The sequence below is a fragment of the Rhododendron vialii genome, chromosome 2a (genome assembly GCF_030253575.1).
Source record: "Rhododendron vialii isolate Sample 1 chromosome 2a, ASM3025357v1".
Taxonomy (NCBI): domain Eukaryota; kingdom Viridiplantae; phylum Streptophyta; class Magnoliopsida; order Ericales; family Ericaceae; genus Rhododendron; species Rhododendron vialii.
The window spans coordinates 34,418,211-34,445,484 of record NC_080558.1 but is presented as its reverse complement, the minus strand read 5'-3'; the positions used below and the strand labels follow the sequence as shown (position 1 = coordinate 34,445,484).

The 27,274-nt window shown below is 39.8% G+C and overlaps 2 protein-coding genes and 1 long non-coding RNA gene across 3 annotated transcripts; all 3 read right to left on the bottom strand.

Moving 5' to 3' along the window:
- Nucleotides 1-6,409: 6,409 nt before the first annotated feature.
- LOC131312965 (uncharacterized) lies at nt 6,410-18,016 on the bottom strand. The gene is made up of 3 exons (XM_058341006.1): nt 17,529-18,016; nt 13,889-14,095; nt 6,410-6,787 (listed from the first exon to the last, which is right to left on the bottom strand). Exons 1-3 carry the CDS (start codon nt 17,967-17,969, stop codon nt 6,644-6,646), a joined length of 792 nt encoding a protein of 263 aa, XP_058196989.1. The 5' UTR covers nt 17,970-18,016; the 3' UTR covers nt 6,410-6,643.
- LOC131312974 (uncharacterized) lies at nt 8,816-13,881 on the bottom strand. Its single transcript, XR_009196034.1, has 2 exons — nt 10,913-13,881; nt 8,816-10,878 (listed from the first exon to the last, which is right to left on the bottom strand). It is a non-coding gene; the product is annotated as an uncharacterized LOC131312974 (long non-coding RNA).
- Nucleotides 18,017-25,311: 7,295 nt separating the features above from the next.
- LOC131312955 (uncharacterized) lies at nt 25,312-26,673 on the bottom strand. The gene is made up of 3 exons (XM_058340996.1): nt 26,398-26,673; nt 25,891-25,989; nt 25,312-25,811 (listed from the first exon to the last, which is right to left on the bottom strand). Exons 1-3 carry the CDS (start codon nt 26,548-26,550, stop codon nt 25,320-25,322), a joined length of 744 nt encoding a protein of 247 aa, XP_058196979.1. The 5' UTR covers nt 26,551-26,673; the 3' UTR covers nt 25,312-25,319.
- Nucleotides 26,674-27,274: the final 601 nt, after the last annotated feature.

The following is a 27,274-nucleotide window of genomic DNA, read 5'->3' as shown; positions in this document are numbered from 1 at the left end:
GTCGCAAGTATTTTTACAAAACGTTTCAAAGGACATTCGTCCAATACGTTAAACTCACGCTTTATTTAAGCTCCCCTCCTCCTTTGCTGGTGAATATGCCCATAACTAAAGGGCCTTTTTCAACCCAAAAATAAATACATTTTGTATAATTTTTTTGTATTTATTTAAAAAAATAATTGGGTTTTTATATAAAAAAATTATTTTTTAAATTTATCTCATCATAACTTTAGGCTCCGTTCTTTTAGACTTAACTTAAATCTGAAAATTTTGTCATTATTTAAATTTTTTTCGTATTTGTTAGTTTTGCGTCAATCTTTTCTAGGGTATTGATTCGTCTCGATAACAAAAATCAGAAAAGTAAATTTTTTTTACTTTTATCCAAGTATTTTGAGAAATAACCACTTCATAAAAAAATCGACGAAAAACTAACAAATGTGGAAAAAATTTGAATAAGGACAAAAAAATAAGACATTTAATTTATTAGGCCAAAATAGGTTAATATTTGTTTAGATAGAAATAGTCAGTATTATTTGATTTGTAGTTATTTCTTTCAACTTTTTGTCATAGTTTCTACTACAAAAAGTATCACGTTGTTCCACTCAACGAGGGGAATAAGAAAATATAAAAATATAAGTTGAAAAAATTCATATAAGACGACGTTAAAGAAAATAAAAAATTGGAGTATATTTTTCGTCAAAATATTTTTTTTTATTTTGTAGTGAACTTTTTTCGAATTTGGACTATGTTTTATATTTTTTCGATTCTTCTCATCAAGACAAATAATTAATCTAAAAAAATTGACCGAATCTAGTAAAAATTAAAAGAGAATAACAAAAAAGACCCGGGCTAGCTATTTGCAACCCACAATCTTCTCCATATAACCCATTTAAAATTAAAAAGTTTAAAACAGAAATACCCCACTGTGTAAAGACAAAAATGCCTCAATTTGCAAAAACTTTCTCATCTTCATCTTTCTCCTTTATCGCCTCCCTCCATCCCCGCGAATATTTTCAATGAAAAACAGAGGGGAGAGAGAGAGACCCAATCGGTAATTGCTCACACTCATTCCACTACTATCTGGTACTTCAAACTCACCTTTACCGTTTCATGCGATTTAATTTCAACAAATGCGATCACCTATCTACAAGCTCAACAGAAATTTCGAAAATTAATTTTCAAGAAATGTCAAATATTTCAAAATTTAACTCTCGATTTCATCCCTATGATTCGGAACTTAACATCCGAACAAGTTTCGGAGCTCAACTTCTGCATTCTTTTGATTATTTCGGACGTTAACTTCCAATTTTGGCAACGGTTTTTCGAAATTGGACATCTGATTTACTGTTCCAAATTTAAAAATTCAAAATTCTATGGTTGTTTCTCCACAAAAAGTGCAAAAATCGAATTGGCAAATGTTGCGAGTGTGCCAGGGTAGGATTGCTGCCCAAATTTGTATTAAGGCCTGAAAGCCTCAATCTGACTTCTTATTGAGCTATTGCGTACGACCTAAGGGGTGAAGCCGTATGTGGTTCGTGATTTGTCTTGTCGGGATAAGGACTTAGTATTTCCTAACTGTGTGAAAAATGGAAAGAAAAGTAGAATAAGGCCTAAAACAGAATTAAAATGACTTTATTAACGGTTTAACAAAGTCTGGTTACAAAGAAATGAAATAAAACCTAGGCTTGGCTAAATTGAACGGGAAAGTAAAGATAAATGAAAAATAAATTTGCATAAGCCGGGGGCTTGATGGTCGGGGACCCTAAGATAAAAGATAATTGAATTGTAATTTAGATAAGTTGTGGGCTTGATGGTCGGGAACCTTTGCCAAGGCCTTCAATTCTGGTATTTATAAGCAATGCTTCCAGGGCTTGAGCTGCTTTCACAGGCCTTCATGCATGGCTGCCATGTGGCCTTCTAGCAGAGGCTTAGGCTTGAGCAGCTTCGAAATGCTCCAATGAGGGGTTGTTCTTTGACCAAAACGTGCTTTTCACTCCAAGAAAAGGGCCAAGGCCTGAAAAATCCTCATTTTTTGCATAAAACTTTGTAAAAGAGCAAAAGGAATTTCAGCATCCAAGCCTTTAAGCTGCTTCAACACTCAAGCTACTGCTTGATTGGACATCCTCTGGGCCCACCACTGCTGAAGACCAATACTTCTCCAGGCCTTCCTACCATTTTATTGGTCCTCTATCTCTTGTGGGCCCGTAAATCTTCTAATCTTGATTCCTTATGAAAGAAGAATCGAGAATCAAAAGATTAACCAGACCTGAGTGAGCTGCTTGTGTGCAACTTGCTTAGGTCTGCATGAGTCATTCACCAACAGCTCCAAGAGCTGCATGTACGTCACATGTTCTTGGCTTTGCTTTATGCTGAAGGATGGGGTCCACTCAGACCTTGAGCTGTTTGTAAGCAGCTTACTCAGGTCTGCCAAACAAGAACATTCTAGGCGTTTGAGCTGCTTGTGAGCAGCTTGGGGCCTTTGAGCTGCTTGTGAGCATGGATGTTTATAAAAAAGGGATATTTGGGCCCACCAAGGCCAAAAACGCAGGCCTGATTGAGCTGCTTGTGAGCAGCTTATGTGATGTTAGATAGAGGCCTTTGAGCTGCTTGTCCAGGCCTAAGCTACTTGTGAGCTGCATGGGATGTCTCCATGCATGGCTGCCATGTGTCCCAAGCCTTGCTTCATGCTGAAGGATAGTAAAGACTCAGACCTACAAGCAGCTTACCTAGATCTGCCCAGCAAGAACATTCTAGACCTTTGAGCTGTTTGTGAGCAGCTTGAGACCTTTTCCCTACCAACTGAAGGCCATAGGTGACGTTTTCTTAAAGAAGTAGGCCCATCTATTACTTGGGCATGAACTTGAGGAGCATCATAGGCCTCTTCTCTTTATAAGCCATGCGAGCCCAAGTTTGGAAAGAAAACTTGGGTTTTAACTGATTTAGGTCCACTTAGAAGGCCTTATTATTTCTAAAAACTGGCCTAGGCCTGGATAAAACACTCAGATCTAGTGGGTCAACCCAAGTCTTCGGCCAATCTTGGGCTTGGGCTTGGGCTTGTGATAACAAAATCTTAGGCATAATTCGGCCCAGGCCTTTGAAAACTCAACTCGATTAGTGGCATTCAAATCGGCCCGATTTCGTGGATGACCGATCATGAGGCTTTTTGATGCATGAGACCTTCATTCAAGGCTTTCTTCTAACCAACAAATTGATTTTCTGAATTTTGGCCAAAAATGGAAGTAAACAATAGCATTTTTGGATTCCAGATTTTTTTTTTAGAACCCATTACACTGGGATTCCTCCCTCCCTGCCACCGTGGATCCACCATTATTGACTAATGGCCCGACCGCCCGAGCTATAGCCAGTCGCCCATGTTTTTATCTTTGACAAATCGTGTCTACCGACAACAGAGTTTTATCCCTTCTCCACCGGCCCATGCTCTCTCTCTCTCTCTGTGGCTGCCTCCTCAGGCTGCACTTCTTCTTTCTTTTTTTTAAATTAGGAAGGTTGAGTTGGTGGTGGACCGGTGGTTATGGAGGTTCTCATGGTGGAGGGATATGTTGGAAAATGTAGCGGTATTTGTTGGGTTGTGGTAGTAAATTTGATGAAGTAAAAAAGATTTGTGAATTGTATGTAGAAAGAGGGTTGTATGGAGAACATAAGGGGTTGCAAATAACCGTCCCCGAGAATTAGAGAAGGGGGTTCAAAGACCCAATTACAATTATCTTTCCTGTTGCACCCCTTAAAGTCATCCATCCATCCCACCTAAACTAAACTTCTTCTTCTTCGTTTTCATTGGTTAATCCTAATTCATACTATTCTATGAGACTTGGAGAAGGAAATAGTTGAGTTTTGTTCACCCTCCACGTAAGAGGGTGAACATTACCCTCCTTCCTATTGGTTAAAATTGTGTGAATCCCACTACTTATACAAAAGTGTATTGCATAGATTGGACTACACTATTTTAACCAATAAGATAAAAGATAATGTTTACCCTCTTTTAAGAAGGGTGAACAAAATTGCACTCAAAGGGAAATGAGGCTGAGGCTTATGGGGATCCCAACCCTGTCTATGTGCATGAGAATATGTAAGAGAGGCCAAATATACTTCACTCCACTTACAAACTAAACTCTTTGCCACACCCAACCAAAGCCGGCCATGACTTTATGGAGGCTTAACGCGAAAACCAAAAGAAGGCCAGTTTTTTATTATATTAATGAACAAAATGTAAGTAGATATCTAGGGGTATTTAAATATGAGAGGCCCTTGAAATTCGCACTTTTGGGAAGCTTAAAGTGACCGCAAAGCTTGCTTTAGCTCAGAACCAGCTCTGCACCCAACCTAAATTTGTCGCATAACTCCCGCCCTAACAGTAAATGATCTTAAGGTTGTGCTTCAGCACTGGTGTGTCAATGCCAACCCATCACCATCTCCCCTTTCGTTAAAACTCAACAAGAGAAAAACCTAGTTTTGTTCAATCCTCGTTGAAGGTTTTCATGAATCTGCTAGCAAAGTTTTCATTCAGGTTTGGCGAGCTGAGCCTGAGCAACTCAAAATTTGACTCGGCTCAGCTTGACTTGATTGTAGCCCTAGAAGATGTGAGACATGGTACCCTCTTTTGTTTTGCATAATTAGTTGCGCTGCTGTAGTCTCCTCTTCATCGGAGAAAAATTCGTCAAAATCTCCCTGCAATATTCTTCGGGTTAAATTGCTCATATATAATAATAGTTTGAAAGAAAAGACTGAAATCGTTATGTGGTATTGTATCAAAGGAAAGATATACTTATTTATAGATTGATTGAGAGAATGATGGTTAAGAACATTGGTTTGAGAGAATGATAGTTGAAAATAGTGGTTGAGAGAATAGTAGTTGAGAATGGTGGTTGGAAAAAATAAGGTGGAGAGAAAGTTAGCTATAAATAATACATACTAGTTTTCAAGAAAAAAAAATTCAAACTTATTTTTTGAACATAAGCTAAAGATAAAACATAATTTTTTGAATTTTTTTTTTAAAGCCCTCATTTGGTGGACATGCCAAATATTTTTGAACTGAGGTAGTAGTTGAATTAAAGTTGAGAAAGTTGGAGGAAAATGAGAAGAGAAAATTACTTATTTGAAACTCTTCGATTCTGTTTTTGAACTAACCATTGGAGAGGAGAAGTTCTATTTTACAGCTAATCACTTTTTGATGTCATTCGACATGCTCTAATGTTGGTGGTCATGGGAAAGTTTGTACTATCATTAATTCCCAAAAGGTTTATTCCTTTTATTTCTGTTTCTTGTAGCCCAAGGAGAGAGATCATTCGAATTCGAATAATTCAAAAGAATGAGCCACTCCTCCGCTTACATTCATACAGGCGTAAGTTAAGACCTCAAAAAACAAAAACAAAAAAAAACAGATTTCACCATAAAGTATTCCGAACTCCATTAGCAGTATGTGGCATATATATTGAATTACGTATACATAAATGCTACTATGCTAGAATCATTTTTGAGAGAGAGAGAGAGAGAGAGAGAGAGAGAGAGAGAGAGAGAGAGAGAGGTATGTGATTAAGTGAGGCAGCCTGCAGGTTGTTCTGTTGATGGAGCATCAAGAGTTCACAAGCCCGCTAAGATTGATCCCCAGATGAGATGAAGATCGTGCCAAAGCCCAGTGGGAATACCCGTGAACCCAGCTGTTCGTTTAGCGTTTGCTTATTTTACTACCAGTACCACCACCACCACCACCGTAGATGAAAAAGATTCGCTCCACTTAACAATGATTTAAGCACAATGAAGAGATGATTAACACCGTGAATCAGAGACTGCTATGAAAAGAGAATCGTTGGTGTACCGACCGATGGCCAACCAGGACTCTCCAATGCCTATGTCAGTCCTCGTGACAAAGCAGGTAGCATTTGTACTGGCGTGTAACTGGATACCTTTTCCGTTTTATCGCTTCAATTACTACCTCTACACTCCGGCAGTCTTAACAATCCAGAAATTGACGCAAAGTTTATCGCAACTATCTCCCAAACAGATAATTCAATTAAGTACACCTTTTTTTTTTCTTTTCCATAGAAGGACTCAATCTGAAATTACATAAAATTCAAATGCAAGTTTCAAACAGTACAAAACGAAGAGCAACATATTAGGTTTTAAACGATTAATCTATTCTCCAAATGAAGCCCAAGGAAGTCTGGAAGTCTACTTTGTCCAGGTTAATAGCATGATCACAACTCGTTTACCTTCATCCTTATTGTAACCTGACTTCCAATTTCTCTTGCTAGTTTATACTTTCCTTTTCCTGTAAGTTTATTCCACGAAAAATATACATACATCTCGAGAGAATCCATCCTGATTGCGTCCTAATACTACATTAGTTTTTTTTTTTTTTTTTTTGAACGGCGAAGAAAGTTTAAAATACTAGGACTAAATAAGAAGCCTCATTGTTTATTGAAGAACTACCAACCGACCAAGGGTAATACAAAGCAACTCCATCCCATGTTTTACAATAAAATTGAAAGATCAGCCAACAAATTTGGACCATTTGAACGTAGGAAAATGCTAAACAATACAAACTATTCCATGAATAGGTCAAAAATCACACTAAGCAAGGTTAGAAGACTACGTTCAAAAGTCAAAATGGATGAAGATCTAAGTTCGATTATGATACGTTTGCATTTCTCAGAGATCTGCATGAAACCACACCTTCTGACGTTCGCATGACATGCCCCCCAAGTGCAGCAACACAATAAGCATCAGTCTTTAGATGTGGCTGCACCAATTCCCATATCTTCTTCTTCTGGATCTGCATGTTGTCTAATAAGATCAACCCAAGCAAGGAACAAATGACAAGGAAAAAATAATCTATGAACGCCCGATAGAGCATTGGTGTGCTGAGATAACCTTTTCTGACAGAGTACCTAATGTATAACTTATTTGATCCAATGTAAACAATCCAACAGAACTTGCTATGTATTAACTCTTAACCATAACAAATGCAACTAAAATGGGACCTAGCTATTTTGAGAGGGTGGGGCAAGAACCGAGTTTTATTCCGCAAATATATCGTCGTCCATCGCATTAGAAATAGGTACTCCCTCGGACCCTCCGACCTATTTTTTTTGTTCCCTTTTGGAGAATCCATCTTTTTAAGGAGACAAAATGATAGCACTCTTAAAGCCATAACTTTTCAAAAGTGCCCTTGAGTTTGAAATGATTCTCAATTCTTAAACTTTTGGAGATATCAAACCAATGCAAAAGAAAGGGAAAGTAGGAATGTACCAATTTTGCCTTCTTGAATGTTTAAAGTGGACATAATTCATGGGCCATCCCAAAATGTAATAATGGACTAAATTAAGGACAATTATCTTTAGGCTTTGTCTAGATATCTCCTAAAGTTTTGCCCAAAAGAAGCTCAAGCTGAATGGTTGTGTTGACAGCATCTGCAAGGTCTTCTAAACGTGCAATATTTACACTTTCATATTTCAACCTACCAGTTAATTAAAACAACTTTCATGCATCCGCGCTCTACTATTCTACGCATGAAAAAAACATCGTTAAGCTGTTGCTTCATTTTCTATTGACACCAACTGATTTCATTAATATAAAAACAAAGATACAAAAGAAAAGCAGAACCAGAAGTATACCAAAAAGTCGAAGACAGAAAAGCTACATCTCACACATTATCCTCCCAGAAATGCTGCTGGTACAGCAGAAGCGACACAGACAGCGCGCGTTTGGGCCTGTACCAGTAGCATTGCTCTTATCCTCCAACATCTAGAAACCAAAACCAGAAGAATGAAATTGAAAAGTTCATACGAACTCCCAGTAGAAAGCCAAATAAGAGATTTATACCAATAACCTCTTAATTTGCACAAGGTAGTGAGTCTAGTGACCAATGGTGGATGAATCTAACCACAGTTCATATATATGTGCCCACGACCAAGGAGAAGGCCAGAAGAGAAAGAGCAGTCCAGCTGGTGTAGTACCGGAGAGGAGAGGGGGAGGAAGCAATAGAAAAAATGCACCAGAAGAGATGATGAATTAGAGAGAGAAAGTCCCTTCCAAATATTCTTTATTGACATCCAAAATCTGATTTCGCTTTCTAGGCTCCCTAAGAGTTGCAAAACATGTAGGTGTCCTCCAAAACTAAGCTACTAAACATATTTATCTCGCACCACTAGAATTCTAGATTTCGTCCAAATAAAACAAAAATTCCATCCTTGAATCAGACCAATTTTTCATCTCATTGAGGGTCCCACATCATATTGACAGCATCAGCCTCCTCTTGTTGGATAAAACTCAACCTGGAGTTATGTAGATCTTCAACACTAGGAAGGTTCTTCATCAAAGGATCTTTCCCTCCGAGAGGCTACTTGTGATTGCAGCAATGAGTGGTGCCACATGTGTGTCAATAGCAATGCCGGCAGCAGTTAAGTTACCAATTGTCCCAAAAGCTTAAGCTATTAGTAAATGGTCCCAACTATCTAACACCCTCCACCCGTGCAACTGTCTTGCACGTGGAGATACAAACATTCTTACATATTGCAAAAGAATGCAAAGGAGAGGAACATAATGCGAATGGGACACGACTGCAAACAGAGAGACTTGAACCCAGACCTCTCGCAACTTGAGCTCTGATACCATATTAAGTTACCAATTGTCCCAAAAGCTTAAGTTGTTGGGAATGGACCCGACAATATATATCAAGCTATCTAACAGCAACAAGATCTAGCAAGAATCAGATTGTTCCTACGACGATGAAGTCACAGATGAAAAAATCCCCACCAAAGTAGGTGCAGGGTTTTTTGGAACTCTCTGCTAAGACGAAATAGCTGGGAGAAACCGGAGAAGGTGAAGGCCGAAACGAATGAGACTATCAAGGAGGGAAAGAAGCTGGTTGAGAGAAACTATGGATCGTGATCACGCTCTGACACCAAAATGGTGCAGAACCAGATGAGACTTGAGAGCAAAGGAAAGAGAGGAGAAAGAGATAAGCAGAATGAAGAAGGAAAAGGATGAAGGGAATGAAACGGGGATACAGCCCCAAATTAATATCTCAACAATCAAATCATGAACTCTGCTTATATGCACAAAAAACAAAGAAAACCCATTAAAGAATCCTAAGCAAACGGAACAACCAAGTTAATTGAATCTCAAGATAAATTAATCTCTAACCCTTATCATCATCAAATTCCACTTTGAGGATTGTGATGCTTTTGAGGTGTTCAAAGTTTCTCATAGATATGCCTGGCTCCTGCTCAGGTCTGATACTTGAGCAAAAAAGCATAGCTCAGGCCTATTTTGAGGATTGTGATACTTTGTGTAAGATTCTTGAATGTATGCTCAGGTCCAAATTAAGGTAGCCACAACGGTGTGTAAGTGAGTTGTTATTTCGTGCTTATCTCTTTGTGGTTGCAAGTAGGAGATTGAGAGCAATTTTTTTTATTTTTTTTGGAGTTTTCATTCATAATTCTTCTTAGGAAATCAGTACAGAGTGTTTGAACTTCCCTTGGGCTCCATTAACTCATTATCAGAGCCTTCTGGGAATTGGAACTTCTTTCATTACATCAAATAAAAGGCCTACATAATAAAGGAGGGACGTCTGCTAAGGGTGGTATGCTTTCAACCACTTTGTATTGATGGGTGCCATGACGACTTGAGATTCTGGCTTGGAGATTCGGTAGTATCAATTCTCATTTGCTTCTTTCACCAGGAACGGTCCTTCCCATTTTGGGGTAAACTTGGACGCTAATTTTCCTTTCTTGATGATGTGAGGGGCTTCCTTCAGCAGCAAGTCTCCCTCTTCAAATCTTTGCGACTTGACTAAAGCATCATAAGCGCGAGCTATCCTCCATTGATAGACGCGGAGGTTAGCTTGCGCTTGATCCCTTCGTTCATCTAGGGCTTCCAGCTCGCTTGGTCTTGAGTCGTAGAGAACCTCGCTTCGCAGTGCCGTCCGTGCCACCCGTGCGGACGGCACTGCAACTTCTAACGGTAAGACTGCTTCGGTGGCATAGACAAGGGCGAAAGGGGTCATGTCTTCTTTTGGAAGTTCGGTATGCCCAGAGAGCCATGGGCAAGGCGTGAGCCCAATTTTTCTGATGATCTTCCAAGATTCTGCTCAGTATCTTCAAGAGTGTCTTATTTGTTGCCTCGGCTTGACCATTCCCCTTGGGATAGTACGCTGTTGACTTGAGGTGAGTGATGTCATACGAGGCTAGGAGTTGTCCAACTTGGCGGTTCACAAATGGAGTTCCATTATCAGAAAGGATGACCTTTGGGATTCCGCAGCGACATATGATGAATTCTCTGAAACGGCTGCTCCGGTGGCCTTTCAGAGGGGGATTGCCTCTACCCACTTTGTATATAGCTCCGTGGCGGTAAGAATCCAAACGTGCCTCCAAAAATCCTGAGCAGAGTACCACATTCCCTTGTACACCATACCCCCAGAGGGCAACCTCAGGTGCGGATACGGCTACCCGTGGTCCCCTCACCGCGAGCGGAGCCCCCTCACAAAGGAAAATCTACCAGAAGTTCTCTCCAAAAATCCTCAAACAACAAAAATGAGATGAGTAAACTCCATACTTATAGTAGAGCATCCTCATAAAACGCAAGGAGAAAGGACCTTTGACATGACAAGACTCTAGCCACGGCCAAAAATGGCATAGCTAGTACCCTCAGAAGAACAAAAATAGCATAACCTCACTGCATAGGAAACGATCACCTACGCTAGACAAATTCCTCGAAGATACTAGATATATGCCCGCATACACTCATTTGTCACATGAGAACATGCGCACAAGGGGACATTAATGTGGGTATTTGGAGGTCCTCCGCCCCCTAAGGCTACCAGAGAACCATCCTTACCTCCTCGGCTCCATCACACCTCCGCACCTCAAGTGCATGGACCTGTGGTGCCTCCATGCACTTGAGGTGCCTTTGTACATCTGATGCCTCCGCATTCGAGCTGCCTCTGCACTAATGGCGACTCTGCACAACACCCTAAGTCGGGAGCAGGACCTAGGTACTTTACTCGGGACCTAAGGAGGAATGTGGATTGGAGGCTACGGATACAGATACGTGATTTTTCCAAAAAGAAGGATACGATAAGTTGGGGGATACGTTGAATATAAAAGTAAATAAAAAATATATTATATATATAATTTTTAATTCCTAAAATTCCATTAATGATTAAAGCTTTTCATTACACAAATTCACCATTTCACATGCCAAGAGAGAGATATTTACATATAGTTATATATATAATTGTATATACATACACAGCGAGAGAGAGGGGGAGAGACAAGAGACATACAAGATCGTCGAGAGAGATGAGAAACGAGAGAGAGGATATCATCGGTGTGTTTCTACCTTTCTAGTGTCGATTTGTGGGGAAAAAAGAAAAATAGTCCTAATTGCAATTTTAACTCATATTTTAAGTAATAACATATTTACCCTCGCGCATATCCAAAACATATCTGAACGTATCCAACACATATCCGCACGTATCCGAAACATACCGGGATACCAAAAATAATTCTAAAAGTAGGATACTTTAAAAAACGGTATGGATATGTATCTGGAGCGTATCCAAGAGTATCAGTATCCAATACGGATACGATACGTGATACGAAGGCCAAAATAGAGTATCTGTGCTTTATAAGAGGCTAGAGTAAAGGGATTGTCAAGGCTCACCTCCGAGGTGAGCTCCAACTTGATTGGTCATAGAGAGAGAGGGGTTCGCCATCGTCACCCAACGTATGAAGATCTCTGTAGTATCCCGGCTGACAATACCTACCACCTAGCCATGATACAGGCCTCCATATATCACCCAATTGCATCTGGGAGTCCCTGGCTACAGAACTCCAGGTCTGATATAACACTCAAAAGGGAATGTGGTACTCTGCTCAGTATTAATGAGGAAAGGCACGCTTCCTTCCCCTCCAAGGATCCTAGGCTCATATATAAAGAGGACTTAACCCTCATTGAAGACAAGCATTCAATACACACCTACTCTCCACTGCCATATATCTCTCTCTCTCTCTCTCTCTCTCTCTCTCTTTGAGGCTGCCCTGAGCTCTCTCCTCCTCCACCTCCGGTGGTCCTAAGTCACTATAGTAACCACCATACCCCCAAAGGGCAACCTCAGGCACTCTTCCCACTTATCATACCCACATTGATCTCCGGAAAGATTCTTTTGATGTAAAGATAGATACATTTTCCTTAGAAGGAAAAAAATAAGATTCTCAAAGATCTAGAGAAAGTGGAGCCTTTGCGACACAAGATGTGAAAATTTTGTCATACAGTGCCTAGAAATGTGTTTTACAGTGATAATCTATGCCATAATGCTCTGTTGTAATCTATAGAACTGTATCCCATCCTACCGCCATTTTGGATATGGCGAACAACATTCCCGTCCTCGTACCCAAACCTAGAAGCATTCCGGAATGTTCCAGGAAATATAGACTGGCCTAACCGGCGATGCACAGCGCCAAGCTAAAAGCACTACCTCTATCCTCAGAGCTATAAGCTTGTAGAGTCCTTCGATAAGGGTCAAGTACATTGACATAGGCCCTGTCTCTAAGTCTACAAATGTAAGTGGCACTACTTAACATCCTATTAGAGGCAACCACTTAGATTCATGCCAGGACTCCCAAGATGATGAAGCATGCACAATAAGACCAGTATGCCAAAGATCGGGCTAACAACCTTGTCCTATGCGGAGACCTTAGTTGGTGGTTGTTATCATAGTTAAAGCCTTGCGAATTGTCTTAAATGTGACCTTAAGCCCTTTACAGCTTTACTTGCTTTCATTGCGAACCAAACTTGTGGAAAGTACATGTTTCTTGAAGGCTCCTACGTGTAAGTACTTGCCCCACATATTCTCCATAATACATGGAAGCTTATAAGTGGTATATACATTGGTCAGACCTCCTGCTCTTGGGTGGGGTTGGGCCATAGAAGAAAGAAATTATTGCCATCTCTATGTAACTTTTCCATTCACATTCTTTACAGGTTAGGTACTGAATTTTAATCTCTTCAATCGCAGCACCAACCATGCAACAAGTTTTTTTTTTTGGGTAGGGTAATCTTATTAAGACCAACAAACCAAGACATGGACCAAGGGTATGACATTGACAGTCCAAAAATAGAGAGCAAAGTTTACATCAGCAAAGACCCCAGCATCAGAAAAAATTACGTCATGCATCAAGCAACATGTTGATTGTTGATTGTTCAAGAGATTATCACAGAACCAAATAAAAAGCAATAGCAAGACAAAAACATATTGTGATTTCCACATGCCCTTGAGGGCTCACTTTGCTGATAGAAGTTGGTTCCTCGAATTCAGCCAGCTTTGTGCCGTGACTTAGATGCATCATAGGAACCTAAACTTAAATGTCTAAATGCAACAGGGAGGCTTCCATGTGTAATCTAAGTTATCGAAGGCAACACTTTACTAGTGGAATTAAGCCACATGAAATTTTTATAAAGAAACCAAATACACCCAATCCCGGACTCAGACTTCGCTTACAAACCAAGACCTGAACCCGAATGTCTGTACAGAAAATAAAAACACACACACGATACGATAAACTCAAGTAAGCTAATATGTAACACAGCAGTAGCACCTTAAATGCAACCAACAAAATCTAAATTGTGGCTGTTTGGATGAAAGTTAAATTCAGAGATCATAACTACCCTTCCACAAAATAATCATTAATACTATCTGGTCAACCATAAGGACATGTTAATTAAATGCACTTTTCGTTGCAGAAATAGCTTCTATTTCATTAGCACATGCAAGACAATACTTACCTCGCTTCTTTTTCCATCCATCACTTTGGTTTCATATTTCATCAAGTTTTGGTGCAGTCAAATGTTGAATTCTTTGATAAAGTACTACCTGGTTCGGGGAGGCAGCATCAGGCAGGTTCTCTTTTTCTTCTGCAGAGCCAAACCATATCCTTTCACCTGGAGTTGAACCCTCAGGAGGCACAAGAAGCTCCACATTCTCATGTGATGCATCAGAAGCAGCCATAAGCATCCCGGATGACTTGACACCACGCATGTTCCTTGGCTTCAGATTAGCAAGCACAACTACCTTCCTGTCCTGCATGTTAACATAGATAGTGTTTACATTACTGCATATAATGATATGAAATTTCCAACTCAAAATCCATTCATATCTAAACGTTTAACTAAAAAAGAGCTTCCTATTAACAAGCACGTTGCTGCAGATAACACACATATGAATTCAGTGTTTGAAGATCTATTTTCCTCTAAGAAGTATAACTGAAATCTATATGAAAACAAGCACTTTTATCTTAACACCGCAAGACTCAGGCATGCTCACCACTGGCGCGTACCTTTCTAATACTTTATAGCATTATATTGAACTGACAGATACACTGGCGCGTACCTTTCAAAAAAAATTATTGAACTGACAGATACAATGTTCTTCGTCAAAATAATGGAAAATTTGGGGGAATCTAGCAAAAATATATGACAAATAAGATCACCCTCCAACTGTATGACATATTAACTGCTACACAACCATCACTAAAATTGGGTGTCAATGAATATATTTCTTGGCATATTACTTCTCTCTGTCTAAAGTGTGACAAGACTTGGGACAAAAGAGTCAGTCTCTAGAATGATGCACAAAAGGAAAATATATAGATGCCAATTCTATACTTTCTTTGTCTCATTTGTGAAGCTGCCGATACTTACAAATGAAGCAGTAGTTAGCTTATTGCTTAGTTGAGCCTTTGCTTTGAGATTTGAAGATGAATTACGGGGTGATACTTCACAGTGAAGAAATATCAACAGAGAGGTATAAAAGAACCTTCTATCCTACAACAAGATTGATGAGGATCAATTACAAGGAAGCGGTTTCCTGCAACTCTAATACAGTAATTAGTGCTATAAATGATGACATTCACTGGGACATAGCCGAGTAAGGACATCTAAGAGTTGGCGTCTTAAAGGGTGCCACTTGGTTCTGAAGCGATGCAGTGCGGGATAGGCTTACGTTAAGCCAAGAAAAATCCAAAATACATGTAGTGATTCAAATTCACAGGGGATGCACATGAAGGTATGTGCATTACCGATGCTCTAGATTTTCATAAATTGAATCGGTCTCAAGGCATGCCCTCTCTAATGCCTTCTCGCGTTGATTTTTGGTGCATGGATCCACGACATATTTTCCTTTAGAGTTCCTGGCTTTTTGGAGGTATAGGGTGGCTGCAATTTGAGTGGTAAGACTTTCTGAGAGCAGCCACTTTGTGCATATATAGACAAATGTCAGGTCTGTCTCTTGCCTCCCCGCCTACCGCCCTACCCCCATTGCTTGGGGGTTCTATGGGTACTGCTATCGCTGTGGTAAATTCACAATCTGAGAATAGTGTTTATGAATTATTTTATGCAGAGGAGTATACTTTAAATAGTGATATGTGTTGTTTGATGCTAACGTTGATCTTGATGTGGAGGCTAGTAGTAAGGTAAAGAGTGCCCAACCAATATGTGAACTTGTGGAAGTGGACAGTGATGCCTATGATTCATCAGATTGCTTTGACAGCCATGAAGAGTCCCATGACTCTAGCATCCAATGACTCATCAAAGGACCATGACAATCTCCACCACCAACAAGACGACCAGCAGAAACAAGAAGACCAGCTCCACCACCACTCACAGGCCCAGCTCCACCACCAGTGAGAAGGTGTGCACCATTTAGAGGATGTAATCTAGTGAGAGGACTCGTTCATGGGCCAGATAGAACCCCTGCTCCTTGACCATTCAGAGGATTTACTCTAAAATTACAAATACACCAGGTATAGGAAGGCTTTACTGCTAAATGGATTATATTAATGGAATATGGGCGGAACCCAATGGGTTTATGGTTACTGTATCTTCTTTTGTGAAATTTTGATGATATCAGTCAATTTTGGCTTAGGCTACTATGTTATAATTTTGTGATCTTTGGATTGTGAAGCGAAGTCCCACATCGCCTAGGTACTAAAGTAATATGAAGTATATAAGCGTAAGGGCACCCTCATTTCAACAGCTAGCTTTTGGGGTTAAGTTCTACCCAAGACCGTGTAACATGGTGTTAGAGCTAGGTACCAAAGATGGGTAGGGTGCGTGTCACTCGCCTACACGCAGCAGGTTTTGCCGAGTAAACTCGCTGCGCGTGAGGGAGGGTGTGAAGCGAAGTCCCACATCTACAGAACACTAAAGTAATATGAAGCATATAACTTATAAGCGTGAGAGTACCCACACTTCAACAACTAGATTTTGGGGTTAAGTTCTATCCAAGACCGTGTAACATGGATGACTTAGGTTGCGTTTTTGGAATGGGACTAGAAAAGGTGAACTTTATGAACTTCGGGTGGATTAGTTTATTGCCCTATAGTTGTTGAGCATCTTAATAGTAGTAGTTTGTTTGTTGCTTTGGCATTCCAGAATCTTGTGAACATTTCCCTTAAAAGGTTTATTTGATGCAAGAAAATGGTTCTGCCTCACCTGTAGCAGAGATTTGAATCTCAGACAAAAGCCCCTATAAATTTGTGGTACCATCAATCGATCACCCAAAAAATGGCCCCAAAGCCCATGGTCTTAAAAAATTAACAAGCAAACTAACCTTACGAGTCTCGAAAGTAAGAGCAAGTTCATGCGTTGGTGCTAAAAAGACTTTGTTATAATGACATTGCCATTTTTTTGGCATCAAGAAATGACAATGGATGGACTTGAATTTTGTCAAAAAAAATTTGACAAATTACAGCTTGGCACCATAAATGGCAATTGTTGGACTTGCTCTGAGCACTCAATGTGCTTCACTACTTTTCTCTCCCTGATTGTCTGTCAAAAAGAAGGCTTTCAATCTTGTAAAATTATTTTACAAGAACTGAAAATAACATTGTGTTTGTGCTTGATTGCCGGAAAATACTTCCAAAGATTATGACTGAAAAGTACCATGTGTTGAATCCACGGATCCACAACCACTTGTATAGGGAGAGGAAAGAAAGGAGGAGTGAGAATAGGGCTGCAAAAGAGCCAAGCCTAGCTTTGACATGTTGGACCTCAGCTTGTTCAAAAGTAGACTAGCTCTAGCGCAAATAAGCGAACTCGAGCTCGGCTCATATAGTATCGAGGTGTTCGAGCTCCGCTCTCATCTGTAACACAAGCCCTACAAACAAGCCGAGCCAAGCTGTGAAGTGTTCGAGGTCGGCTCGTTCAAAACTATCTAGCTCAAGCCCAAATAATCGAGCTCGAGCTCGGCTCATTTTTTGTCGAGGCGTTCAAGCTGGATTGGTTTATTACACAAGCCCTACAAACAAGCCGAGCTTTTATAATGGAGCCAAATAATTACGACTAACTCAAGCTCGCCTAAGCTTAAAACTCGAGCTCGGCTCGTTATCGACTCCATTACTAGCGGAGCCATGCCTATAACGAGCTGAACCTCGAGCTGCTCGCGAATATCTCAGCTAATAATCGTTAGCATGCATTGCAGGCCTAAGTGAGGATAACAAGAGTAAAAAGTATACCTGAAGATGGTCAAGAGGAACATAATTGACAAGACCGCTGCAGATGATTCTGGGTTGTGGCTCACCAATGTCGACCTCTTCCACATAAAGGGAATCGGCCTCCTCGTGTCTCCACGCTTTTACTATTACGCCAACCCTCATGTCCAGCGTGTTGGCTGAATCCTTCATTACCGACATATCGACGACATCGTCACCGGCACCAGCGGGAGAGGATGCTGTTTCTTGGATAACAGACGAAGAAGAAGAATCGATAGGTGCTGATGTGCATTTGCAGCTGCGAAGGGAGATACGGAGAGGGGATTGCGAAAGGGGTCGGTTTTTCCACTTTAAGAAATCCCAATTTCTGTTCGGTTTGATTTGGCAGCGAAAGGATGTGCAGCCGCCGCCGCCGTAGGTTCGAAGCAGAGCAGTGCTGCCTTTCAGAAGGTTAACAACCACCATCAGTACCCGATTACTATCCGCTATTCCAACGTCAATCAGCCAAGGGATTTAGTAGAGGTGTCAAATGGGCCGTGCCGGCACGGCACGGGCACGAGGCAGCACGGCACGTCACAAGCACGATATTGGCCTGGCACGGCACGACACAGCACGATTGTAGTGGGCCCGGGGCACGGCACAGGCACGGAAGTGGGCGGCACTGCACGAAAGTTGGCCTGGCACGACACGGGCACGGGCACGGGCACGAAAAGTGGACAGGAACAGCACGGCACGGCATGGTTCTAGCAAGGCACGGGCACGGGCATGGGCATCACCCGGCACGACATGGGCACGAAAGGGCACAGCACGAGGCACGGGAAAAAAATTAAATAAGCCAAATGGCTTCTTTTTTTTAAAATTTTTTTAAAAAATTAAACAATTTCTATTCGGTTAAAAATATTTGTTTACCTTTTTTTAAGGTGGCCGCTATTCGCAACCCAATTCTTTCTACTCGCAGTCAATTGCTACCTACAAACCACCACCTTATAAGGAATTGCTACTTACAACCAATAAATTATTCCTACCTACAAACCACCACCTTATAAGGAATTGCTACTTACAACCAATAAATTATTCCTGAACTCCCCTTTTTGCCCTTCTATACAATAAACATAACATACATACAACCCAACAATCTCATTCCTTCTTCTTCCGTTCGTTCCCTTTTCTAACCTAGGTTTTTTTTCTCTCCGGTCCATCCACAGCTCCAGTCGACTCCCACCACCCACGGGTACCATTACCGCCACCACCCACCTACCCACCATTACCGCCACCACCGACCCCCACCCCACAAGCCCACCTCTCGTCTCTCTCTCCCTCCCCCGTTTCTTCTTCTCCTATTGCCCCATTTCTTCTTCTCCTCCATCAGTCACCACCACAGCCACCACAACACCACTCTCACCACACCACAATAGCAATACAACTTTGAGGCGAAGGAAGTGTGAGAAGAAAGCACAACACACCGGCATCACCAACTATTTAGAAGTTGAACATTGGTAAATTTTTGAATCTTGTTATTACGCGGGTGTTTTTTATTTTTGTTCAATTTTAGTTTGAATTTTTTTGAGAAACGCACAGTAATTATGTTGCTATTTCGTGTATTTCAGATTTGATCGAACATTAGAGTCTGTTTGTTTTCCACAGTTTCGGATATTAAAGTCTGATTGTTTGCCCCTATTCGGATTTTAAGATCTGAAATTTATTGCCTCATTCGGATTTTAGTATCCAATTGGCCGATTGGCCCCTATGTACTACAACAGCAGCTGAATTTGTTAGCATAGCTCATTCGGAATGTAATATCTGAATTTTTTTGCCTCATTCAGATATTAATATCCAAAATATTTGATCCCATTCGGACTTTAAATTATACCCGAGTCGTGTATGTATTTTACCCCAATTCTGTAATCGGTCTCCGTAAGTTTTTCACTCTAGACGTTTTCATCATATGATGTGAACCGATTAGACAGTGACACGAACCCGTTGACATTGTCCAGGAATGATTGACAAAATTTTTGAATTTTAATATGTAGCTGAATTTGTAAGGTAAGGTCATTCGAAATTTAATATCTGAAATGTTTTGCATCATTCGGATTTTAATATCCCAAGTATTTTACCCCATTCGGACATTAGAGTCCGATTTGTCCCCTCTATTTCAGTCATTAGAATCCGATTGTGTGAGAACCCATAAACATTCATAACATTACCCCACTCGGAGTTCTTTCTTCTCCATTGAAAAATAATAAGAAAAGCCTAATTTGGCTTGAAGAACTTGAAGTAATTTCTTGGAGTTTGACATGTAATCTGAAAATTTCTCTTCTTGTGGTAAGAAATCTTCCTTAAACTATGAGTATTGATGAATATGTGCATATAGAATCAACCTACATGGAAAAGATTTAAGAATTAGGGTTCTATAGTGCTTACATGATGATTTTATACCTAATTCATCTTAAATTCTCAAATATTGTTAATTGGTATGGATACTATGATTTTGATCATGGAAACCCAAGATTGATGCATGTTGGTTGGTATATAGATGGATTATGAGCATGAACTTGTAGAATTTTGAAGTTGCTTACTACTATTGATGTTGAGAAATTTTGGAAAATCTGGGCAGCATCCAAAGCTGCTTTTTTCATCAAATTTGTTATACTTAGACAAGTTTATTGGTTATGGGTCCTTTCGAGTCTTAAAGATAGTTAAGTTGGTGTTGTTTGGCGATGGAATCATCAAAAAATATGAAGTACACGATTTGTAATGAATATTCGATCACAGACTGCTCTGCTCAAAAACTGTGTTTCCTGCACAGAATTTCTGACTTTGAGATTGAATTTGAGTTGGTTCTCTTGCTTATAAAATTCTGGGAAAAATCAAGGATGAACTTTGATGTGTTATTATAAGTTATACCAAATCTCAGGTCATTTGGGTGTATACTTTAATCTTGGCAGATTTTACAAATTGGTGTGACACTGCTGGAAATACTTTGACCATAGCATGTGGTCTGAGTTTGTGGAATTAATTGAGCGACCTAACGAGGTCGTATTATTCTAATTTTTTGAGTAGTTGCTGTTCTATATATCTAATTTGATCTTATAAATTCGTGGTTCTTAACTCTATATGGATTAGTCTTTAAAAATACAACTTTGAGTCTTCAATTTGGGAGGGACATGCATTTCATGCATTCATATGTTGCTTTGTGCAAGTAAACTTGATTTTTTCTTTTTGTAAAGGTGATTTGGTGATATCAATTGTGTACTAGGTGTTAACGAGGTTCCGAGGTCGTCCGAGATACGTAGTCCGTGAGCGACGTGTTGGTGAATATTTTGTGTAGAAGTTAGAGGTGGGGTTTTCTTGACGCTTGGCTCATATTTTATTACATGTGCAAGTCTTATGCCAATTTAATGCTTCTCTTATGAGCTTGAAAGTAAAAAGTTTATTGATGGAAAGTTTTTGTCATGTTACCATTGATAGATGCTGATATAATTCTATAGCCAAGGTTTATGTGGCATGTCGTTGGTATTACCTGACACGGTAGTTTATTCTTTGTTAAACTTCGTTTTGGGTGTTTCTAGACGCGGGGTGTGACACCGATTGATGTATCTTTATTCAAAAATTAGTATCCAATTCACCTACCTTTAATTCAAGCGTTAGACTAATGTATTGTTTGTAATGTACAGAAAATACAATGACACGAGTTCCTCCTACTGTTTCTGCAAGGAAGAGGAAGGTTGAGCAAGCTTTAATTTTGGAAAGTAAACGAGGCAAAACACGAGGACGAGGGCAAAGGCAAGAGGTTGGGGGTGAGGAGGATGTGGTGGTTGAGCAACATCGTGAGGTAGACTTTAGTACCTAGTAGGAAAATAAATACTATAGTTTTGTATGTGTTTTCATATTAGTCAAATGCAATAATGTGATAAACCTTGATTCATGTATAGATTCGTATCATTTTTGCGGAAATCGTACTTCAGGGTCTCACCTCGTCCCGTAGAGGTGCCGTATACCGAGAGTGTAGAAGAGCGCAATGCAACGTCTTTGGCTATTTTGGACAGTGTTTTGGGTGGTACTAGGGCTACGACTTCAACTTGCCCGTATAAACTACGACAAGCACTTGTTGAAATGCAGAGGACTTTGAGGGGAACAGAGGCTGCTGAAGCGAGCATAGCAGGCCCTAGTTCGGATCGTTACTCGAGTCGTTACACTAAGTGCCGGCGCCGTGACCATACCTGAGACTTGATGTTCTATGACTTATTTTTGATGGACTCTTTATGGCCTTGTATTTATTTTGGACACTTTATGGCCATGGTTTATGGATTACTTTCCGTGGTGGAATGACTTTTGTCTTATTGCGGATAACTATTAGTATATTTGTGATAATTGGATACCGTTAAAATATGAATGCTAAGTAGGGCACCTAAACGTATATTGGTTGGTTTGAATCATTCTTGATACTTTCCTAGGCACAGATAATTCGCTACACAATACTCGTATGTCAAAATTTAGATTTAAATGAGGAGTGCCGTACAAACCGACAATGCTGTAGACAAACATAGAACACTACCAAAATAAGAGTTTGCATAAATTTCATATTTTATAATAAGATTCTATGAACTAAAATTTTACATAAAAGTCCTTCGAGCCAACCTAGTCTAGTTCGATTATGTCCGTCGTTGCCACATCGTTCCCTACTATGTTTTTAAACTCTTCGATCTTGTTTGAATATTGTATATCCCATCCATCCGCGAATGAGTAGTGATGTATATACCAATTCATTGCAATAGGCAGGATGGGGGAATTTGGTCGCAAATGTATCGTTACAAAGTGATCACCGTTAACGTGTCCGAGCGCAATCAAACGTCGACTCTCAGGGGGAAGGGGCGGATATCGTAGTGGAGCAATCTGAAATTTTATTGGATAGTCATGTCAAAAAATTTCTACACAAAATCCGTTGTCTTATTTGAAAAAATTTCGGGTGTCATTTAATAGTCCTGTCAGCACGTATTTCGAGGAATAAATTCGCTCCAAATAACCCATTTTTTACTTACTACATAAAAATGGTAGCATCATTGAATTTTTGGACACGAACACGTTTTACGAGGACTAAAATTCCTGCAAATGTATATTTTCATGTTGGCACGTTATACGAGGAAGAATTACATCCCATTTTCACCAATAATAAATAAGGGAGTTTATTTTTAAATTTTCCTTTTAATTTCCACACTCTTTTTCGTCCATAACAGCCCATTCATTCGGAGAAAATTCAATTCGGAAATAAATATCCGAAATTTATAACAAGTTTTGGACTTTAATTTCTGATTTATATACCAATACATGGAGTTTAATTTCCGAACAGAATGAGAACTATCAAATAGAATAACACAAATCGAACACTAATGTTCGAACTGAATAAATAATTTCAGAAACAAATATCCGAAAGTTATACCCATGTTCAGACTTTAATATCTGATTTTTATACCTTTAATTGGATTCTAATTTCCAAACCAAAGGAAAACTATGACATAGCCTGACACCATTCGGATACTAATGTTCGAATTGGATCAATAAGTTCGGAAAGAAATATCCGAAATTTATACTCATGTTCGGACTTTAATATCTTATTTGTATACCTTTAATTAGATTCTAATTTCCGAACAAAATGAAAACTATGAGATGGCACGACACCATTCTTGTTTTTGAACAGAATGTCACAGACTTGACAACTATGAATTTTCAAACAGAAATACAATATAAGAGTTTTCTTGATGATCCAAAAACTACAAGCAGACGTAATCATCCAATTTTCATAACATTAGAACACATTACATAATACAACACATTAAATCGTTTCTCAATCTAAAAATGGCTAATTGACATGGATGACCTCCTTTGTTGCTACGTCAACGCCGATGATCTCGTTGAACTTCTGAATGGCCGCAACATGTGCTGCATCCCAATTTTTAGCGATAGAAAGACGATGTCTTTTCCAATCGCAAGCTATTGGCGGCATAGGGGAACCTTTTTTTAGGAATACCTGTCAAATTGCATTAGGTACTTATAAAAGATAAATTAAGTTGGACTTAAGGAGCACAATTCATTCTATAGATGACAACAAATCATTTACCAAAATAATACCTGTACAAAGTGTCCGCCGTCAACAAACCCGATAGCAATAACCTTTCGTTTCATGGAGGGTAAAGGCTTCGATTGGAGGGGGAGGAATGTGAGACATTGAACATTTGATAAATGGACAAGGATACAATTATAAGCGGATGCTATGATGTGACCCATGTCTGGCATTGTCATCCAATGTTCCTGTGGCGCCGGACTTTCATAGCATGACAAGATGTGAAGTAATTCCCTAGCCCTTTGGGTCCCCCCTACCACTTGTTCGTAAAGGTGTAAATGTGTTTCCAACTCTTTCAGCAAATCACTTCTTACCATTAACCACTCATGAACATCGCCTTTCATGAAGCCCGACACTGCCCGAAACCCACAATTCCCATCATCTTCAACATCCTTGATCGATTCTATGTAAGGTCTTATTGCTTCCGGGAACTGATTGATGAAGGGGCATATAAAAAGTTGTACTGGAACTTTTGCTTTCCCTTTCACATTGCGCCGCGGTTTCTCTTTAATGGGCTTAGGGGTTTGAAGGGAGGCCAGAACATGCTCAAACTCCGAGGGATCCCTACGTGTAGAATTTTGTTCTTTGGCTGCATTTTTTTCTTTCGGTGACTTTCGACCGCGTGGTTGTGCATTCACTTTGGGTTCAAGGAGAGTACTGGTTTTTGGATGAGCAAGCTCTTGCATCTTCTTAACATAATTGAGCTTTACATCATATTGATCTTCACTTAAGAACTAGTTGTAAAAACAATCAAAGTGAGCCAAAAGCGTCTCCTCCATCGAACCCTCATTCTGGGGTGCAAGCAAAGAAAGCCTCTTCCAATAGTCGTGGATTAACTCAATCGGTAGGGGGATATTTGCCATCTTGTAAAGAGCAATCTCATGAGCGCAAGGTAAATCATGTGTGTGCCTCAAAGAACACTCGCACTGACGCTTCGATTCCAAAAATGCGTGAATAACATGAATATTAAGGAAAATGCCAGAGTTGCGAATGAAGCGTTTACCTGTTACTTGTTAGGTTTCCGAAATGCATGATTTTGTCCGTCCAAGCTCCTACAAACCTCTCTTTGTAGGGTACCAACCAATTTTTCTCGACGTACTCAAGTGCTGCAGGAACCATTTCAAAATTATGCTTCAAAACACAAAGGCGCTCCTCGTATTGTGCAACACTCGATGAAAGGACGACTAGGCCCCAACTGCAAATAAACTCCTTCCACATCTTGTCATCAAACATCTTTCTACACTTGGCTAATACGTTTTTGCCAATATGCCACCTACATAGGAGGTTGGTAGCATGAGGGAAAACATTTGTGATGGCATTCATAAGCGCCAACTCCCTATCCGTGACAATAACAGACGGAAGCGCGTTGGGATCCATCATGCCTTTTAGCTTCTCCAAGACTCAAGTGTAGTTTTCCATTTTTTCACACTCCATGAAAGCAAACGCTGCACAAAAAGTCATCTCCGTTGATGTTACACCAACAATTTGAAGCAAAGGAAACTTGTACTTATTCGTCTTGTATGTGCAATCCATCATTAACACGTGGGGAAAAACACGTAACATCTCCCCGGCAGATGGGGGAGACCAAAACAACTCCGTGACATTCTGAGTCTTGTTCCCACGGGTCCAATGAACGTAGTGGTACTTTTCTAGCCGATCCAACAAATGTTGCATTTGAGATTTTCCAGCTTTCTCTATCACTCGATACTTTTGTCGTACATTGTACACGGTTTGATAGACGTTACGTTCTCAGGATCTTGAACCTTCAAATGGGTTAGGATTTCTCTGGGTTTCACCAAAGCAACTGACAAATCAACCACCGTGCTAGTCTGCTCTGCCGACAACCTCCCGGCATACGAATGACCCTCCAAGTACACCGCTGGAGGATGGTTGTGGGTGCCATTATGGACAGAGACAGTCCAACCATCATTGCCCTTTACAGCTTTCAATTCAAATGGGCATTCATATTTTTTGGTGCCCATGGACCGCACTCTCTTCTTTACAGCTACCTCCTTCCCATCAACTTTCTTCACAAACGGCCTATACTTACCACTCTTTTCACATGAAAACATCATCCTAGGTGCGCGATTCTTAATACATTTCTCAGAACCCTTAATCACAATGATAAACCCGTGTTGTTTACCAGTGCATCTTATCCAATCCACCAACGCTTCATCGGATGGAAAAACCTACACACACATAACAAAAAATTATAGCCCGTAATATAAGATTGCACAAGATAAACACTCTATCAAAAAAAATACTCACCGTCTCCGTTGTAAAATGCTCCGTATAATCGTATGGAGGACAAGTCGAAGTAGGTATAGTCGATGGCCCTACATAACTACCAAGTGTTGAAGTGTCACCCTGTAACACTCAAAGACAAACCAGGTAAGTGTAGGATTCTAAGCAGTTTTATTCAGATATTAATATCTGAAAACTGGCACTAAATTCGGATATAAGAGTTCAACAATGTTGACAATATTCAGAATATCCAAATAGTTGTACATAATTCAGACATTAGAGTCTGAAAAGTTAGTAAAGTTTTGGTACTGTGTATCCAACTGTAAGTGCAGGATTCTCTGCAGTTTCATTTAGATATTAATATCTAAAAACTGAAAATAAATTCGAATATTAATATCCGAATAGTTGTACATAATTCAGATATTAGAGTCCGAAAAGTTAGTGAAGTTTTGGCACTGCGTGTCCAACTGTGTCGGGCCAGAACTGAAATTGAAAATGGAGGGCTTTTGAAATTGAAATGGGCGGGCTAACCTCTTGCTGCGATTTTTGCTCCGTCACTACAACATCTGTGACATGTTTCTCAACATCCATTGTGTGATCTTTCGACTCCAAATTGTGGTGTATTGATGGGTCAACTTTTTCTTGTTTATCAATGGAGGGAGAAGAAGCAATCGAGGTTTCCATTGACAATGTAAGAGGAAGAGGAGAGGAGGAAGATAGGCAGACTTGGCTGCTGGTAGGAGGGGCCTTGTGGTGGGTGATGGCAGCTGGGTAGGGATGAAAATGGAGGAGTTTGAATGGGGGAGGGAGGAGCCGTTTCGGGAGGGAGGGATGGACAGGGAGATTTTTTGTGGTTGTACGTTCTGGGAGGGAGGGAGGGATGGACAGGAGATGATTTTTGTGGTTATATGTAATGAATTATGTAAGAGGGTAAAATGGTCAAATAATATGAGATTTTAGGGGTATAATGGTCAAACTGAATAAGGGCATTTTTGTCCATAATTGATAAAAAAATTAATCGGCTGTGAGTAGCAAGAAGTGCGTTGCAAATAGCGGCCACCTTTTTTAAAGGTAAACAACTAAGATATTTAATTTAAAAAAAACAATTTATTAAAAAATCATGTTTTAAAAAAATCATTTTTTTACTTTTAAAAAACTATCAAATTTTATTCGGTAAAAATATTTGTTTTGTTTTTGTTAGTAAAATTAAATAGGCTTTGGACATTTGGTTTGCTAATTTAACATTACAATACAAGATAACAAGTAAAATTAAAAAAAACTTATCAAAATATTTATGGTGCAAGAGTAATTTAATATGAAAGGAAACGTGCAAAAGTCATATATTATTTACCACAAATCTAACAAGAAATAAGAAAAAAAAGTGTCAAACAAAAAAGAAAAAAAATAC

Bases quoted from the DNA above. Each gene is read 5' to 3' on its own strand.
- LOC131312965 (XM_058341006.1), bottom strand. From the start codon at position 17,969: ATGGTGGTTGTTAACCTTCTGAAAGGCAGCACTGCTCTGCTTCGAACC. The intron at 14,096-17,528 runs GTATACTTTTTA...GTTAACATGCAG, and splicing joins TTCCTCTTGACCATCTTCAG to GACAGGAAGGTAGTTGTGCT. The intron at 6,788-13,888 runs GTAGTACTTTAT...GACAACATGCAG, and splicing joins ATGCTGCCTCCCCGAACCAG to ATCCAGAAGAAGAAGATATG.
- LOC131312955 (XM_058340996.1), bottom strand. From the start codon at position 26,550: ATGGAAACCTCGATTGCTTCTTCTCCCTCCATTGATAAACAAGAAAAA. The intron at 25,990-26,397 runs GTTAGCCCGCCC...TGAGTGTTACAG, and splicing joins AGCAAAAATCGCAGCAAGAG to GGTGACACTTCAACACTTGG. The intron at 25,812-25,890 runs GTGAGTATTTTT...ATGTGTGTGTAG, and splicing joins AGCATTTTACAACGGAGACG to GTTTTTCCATCCGATGAAGC.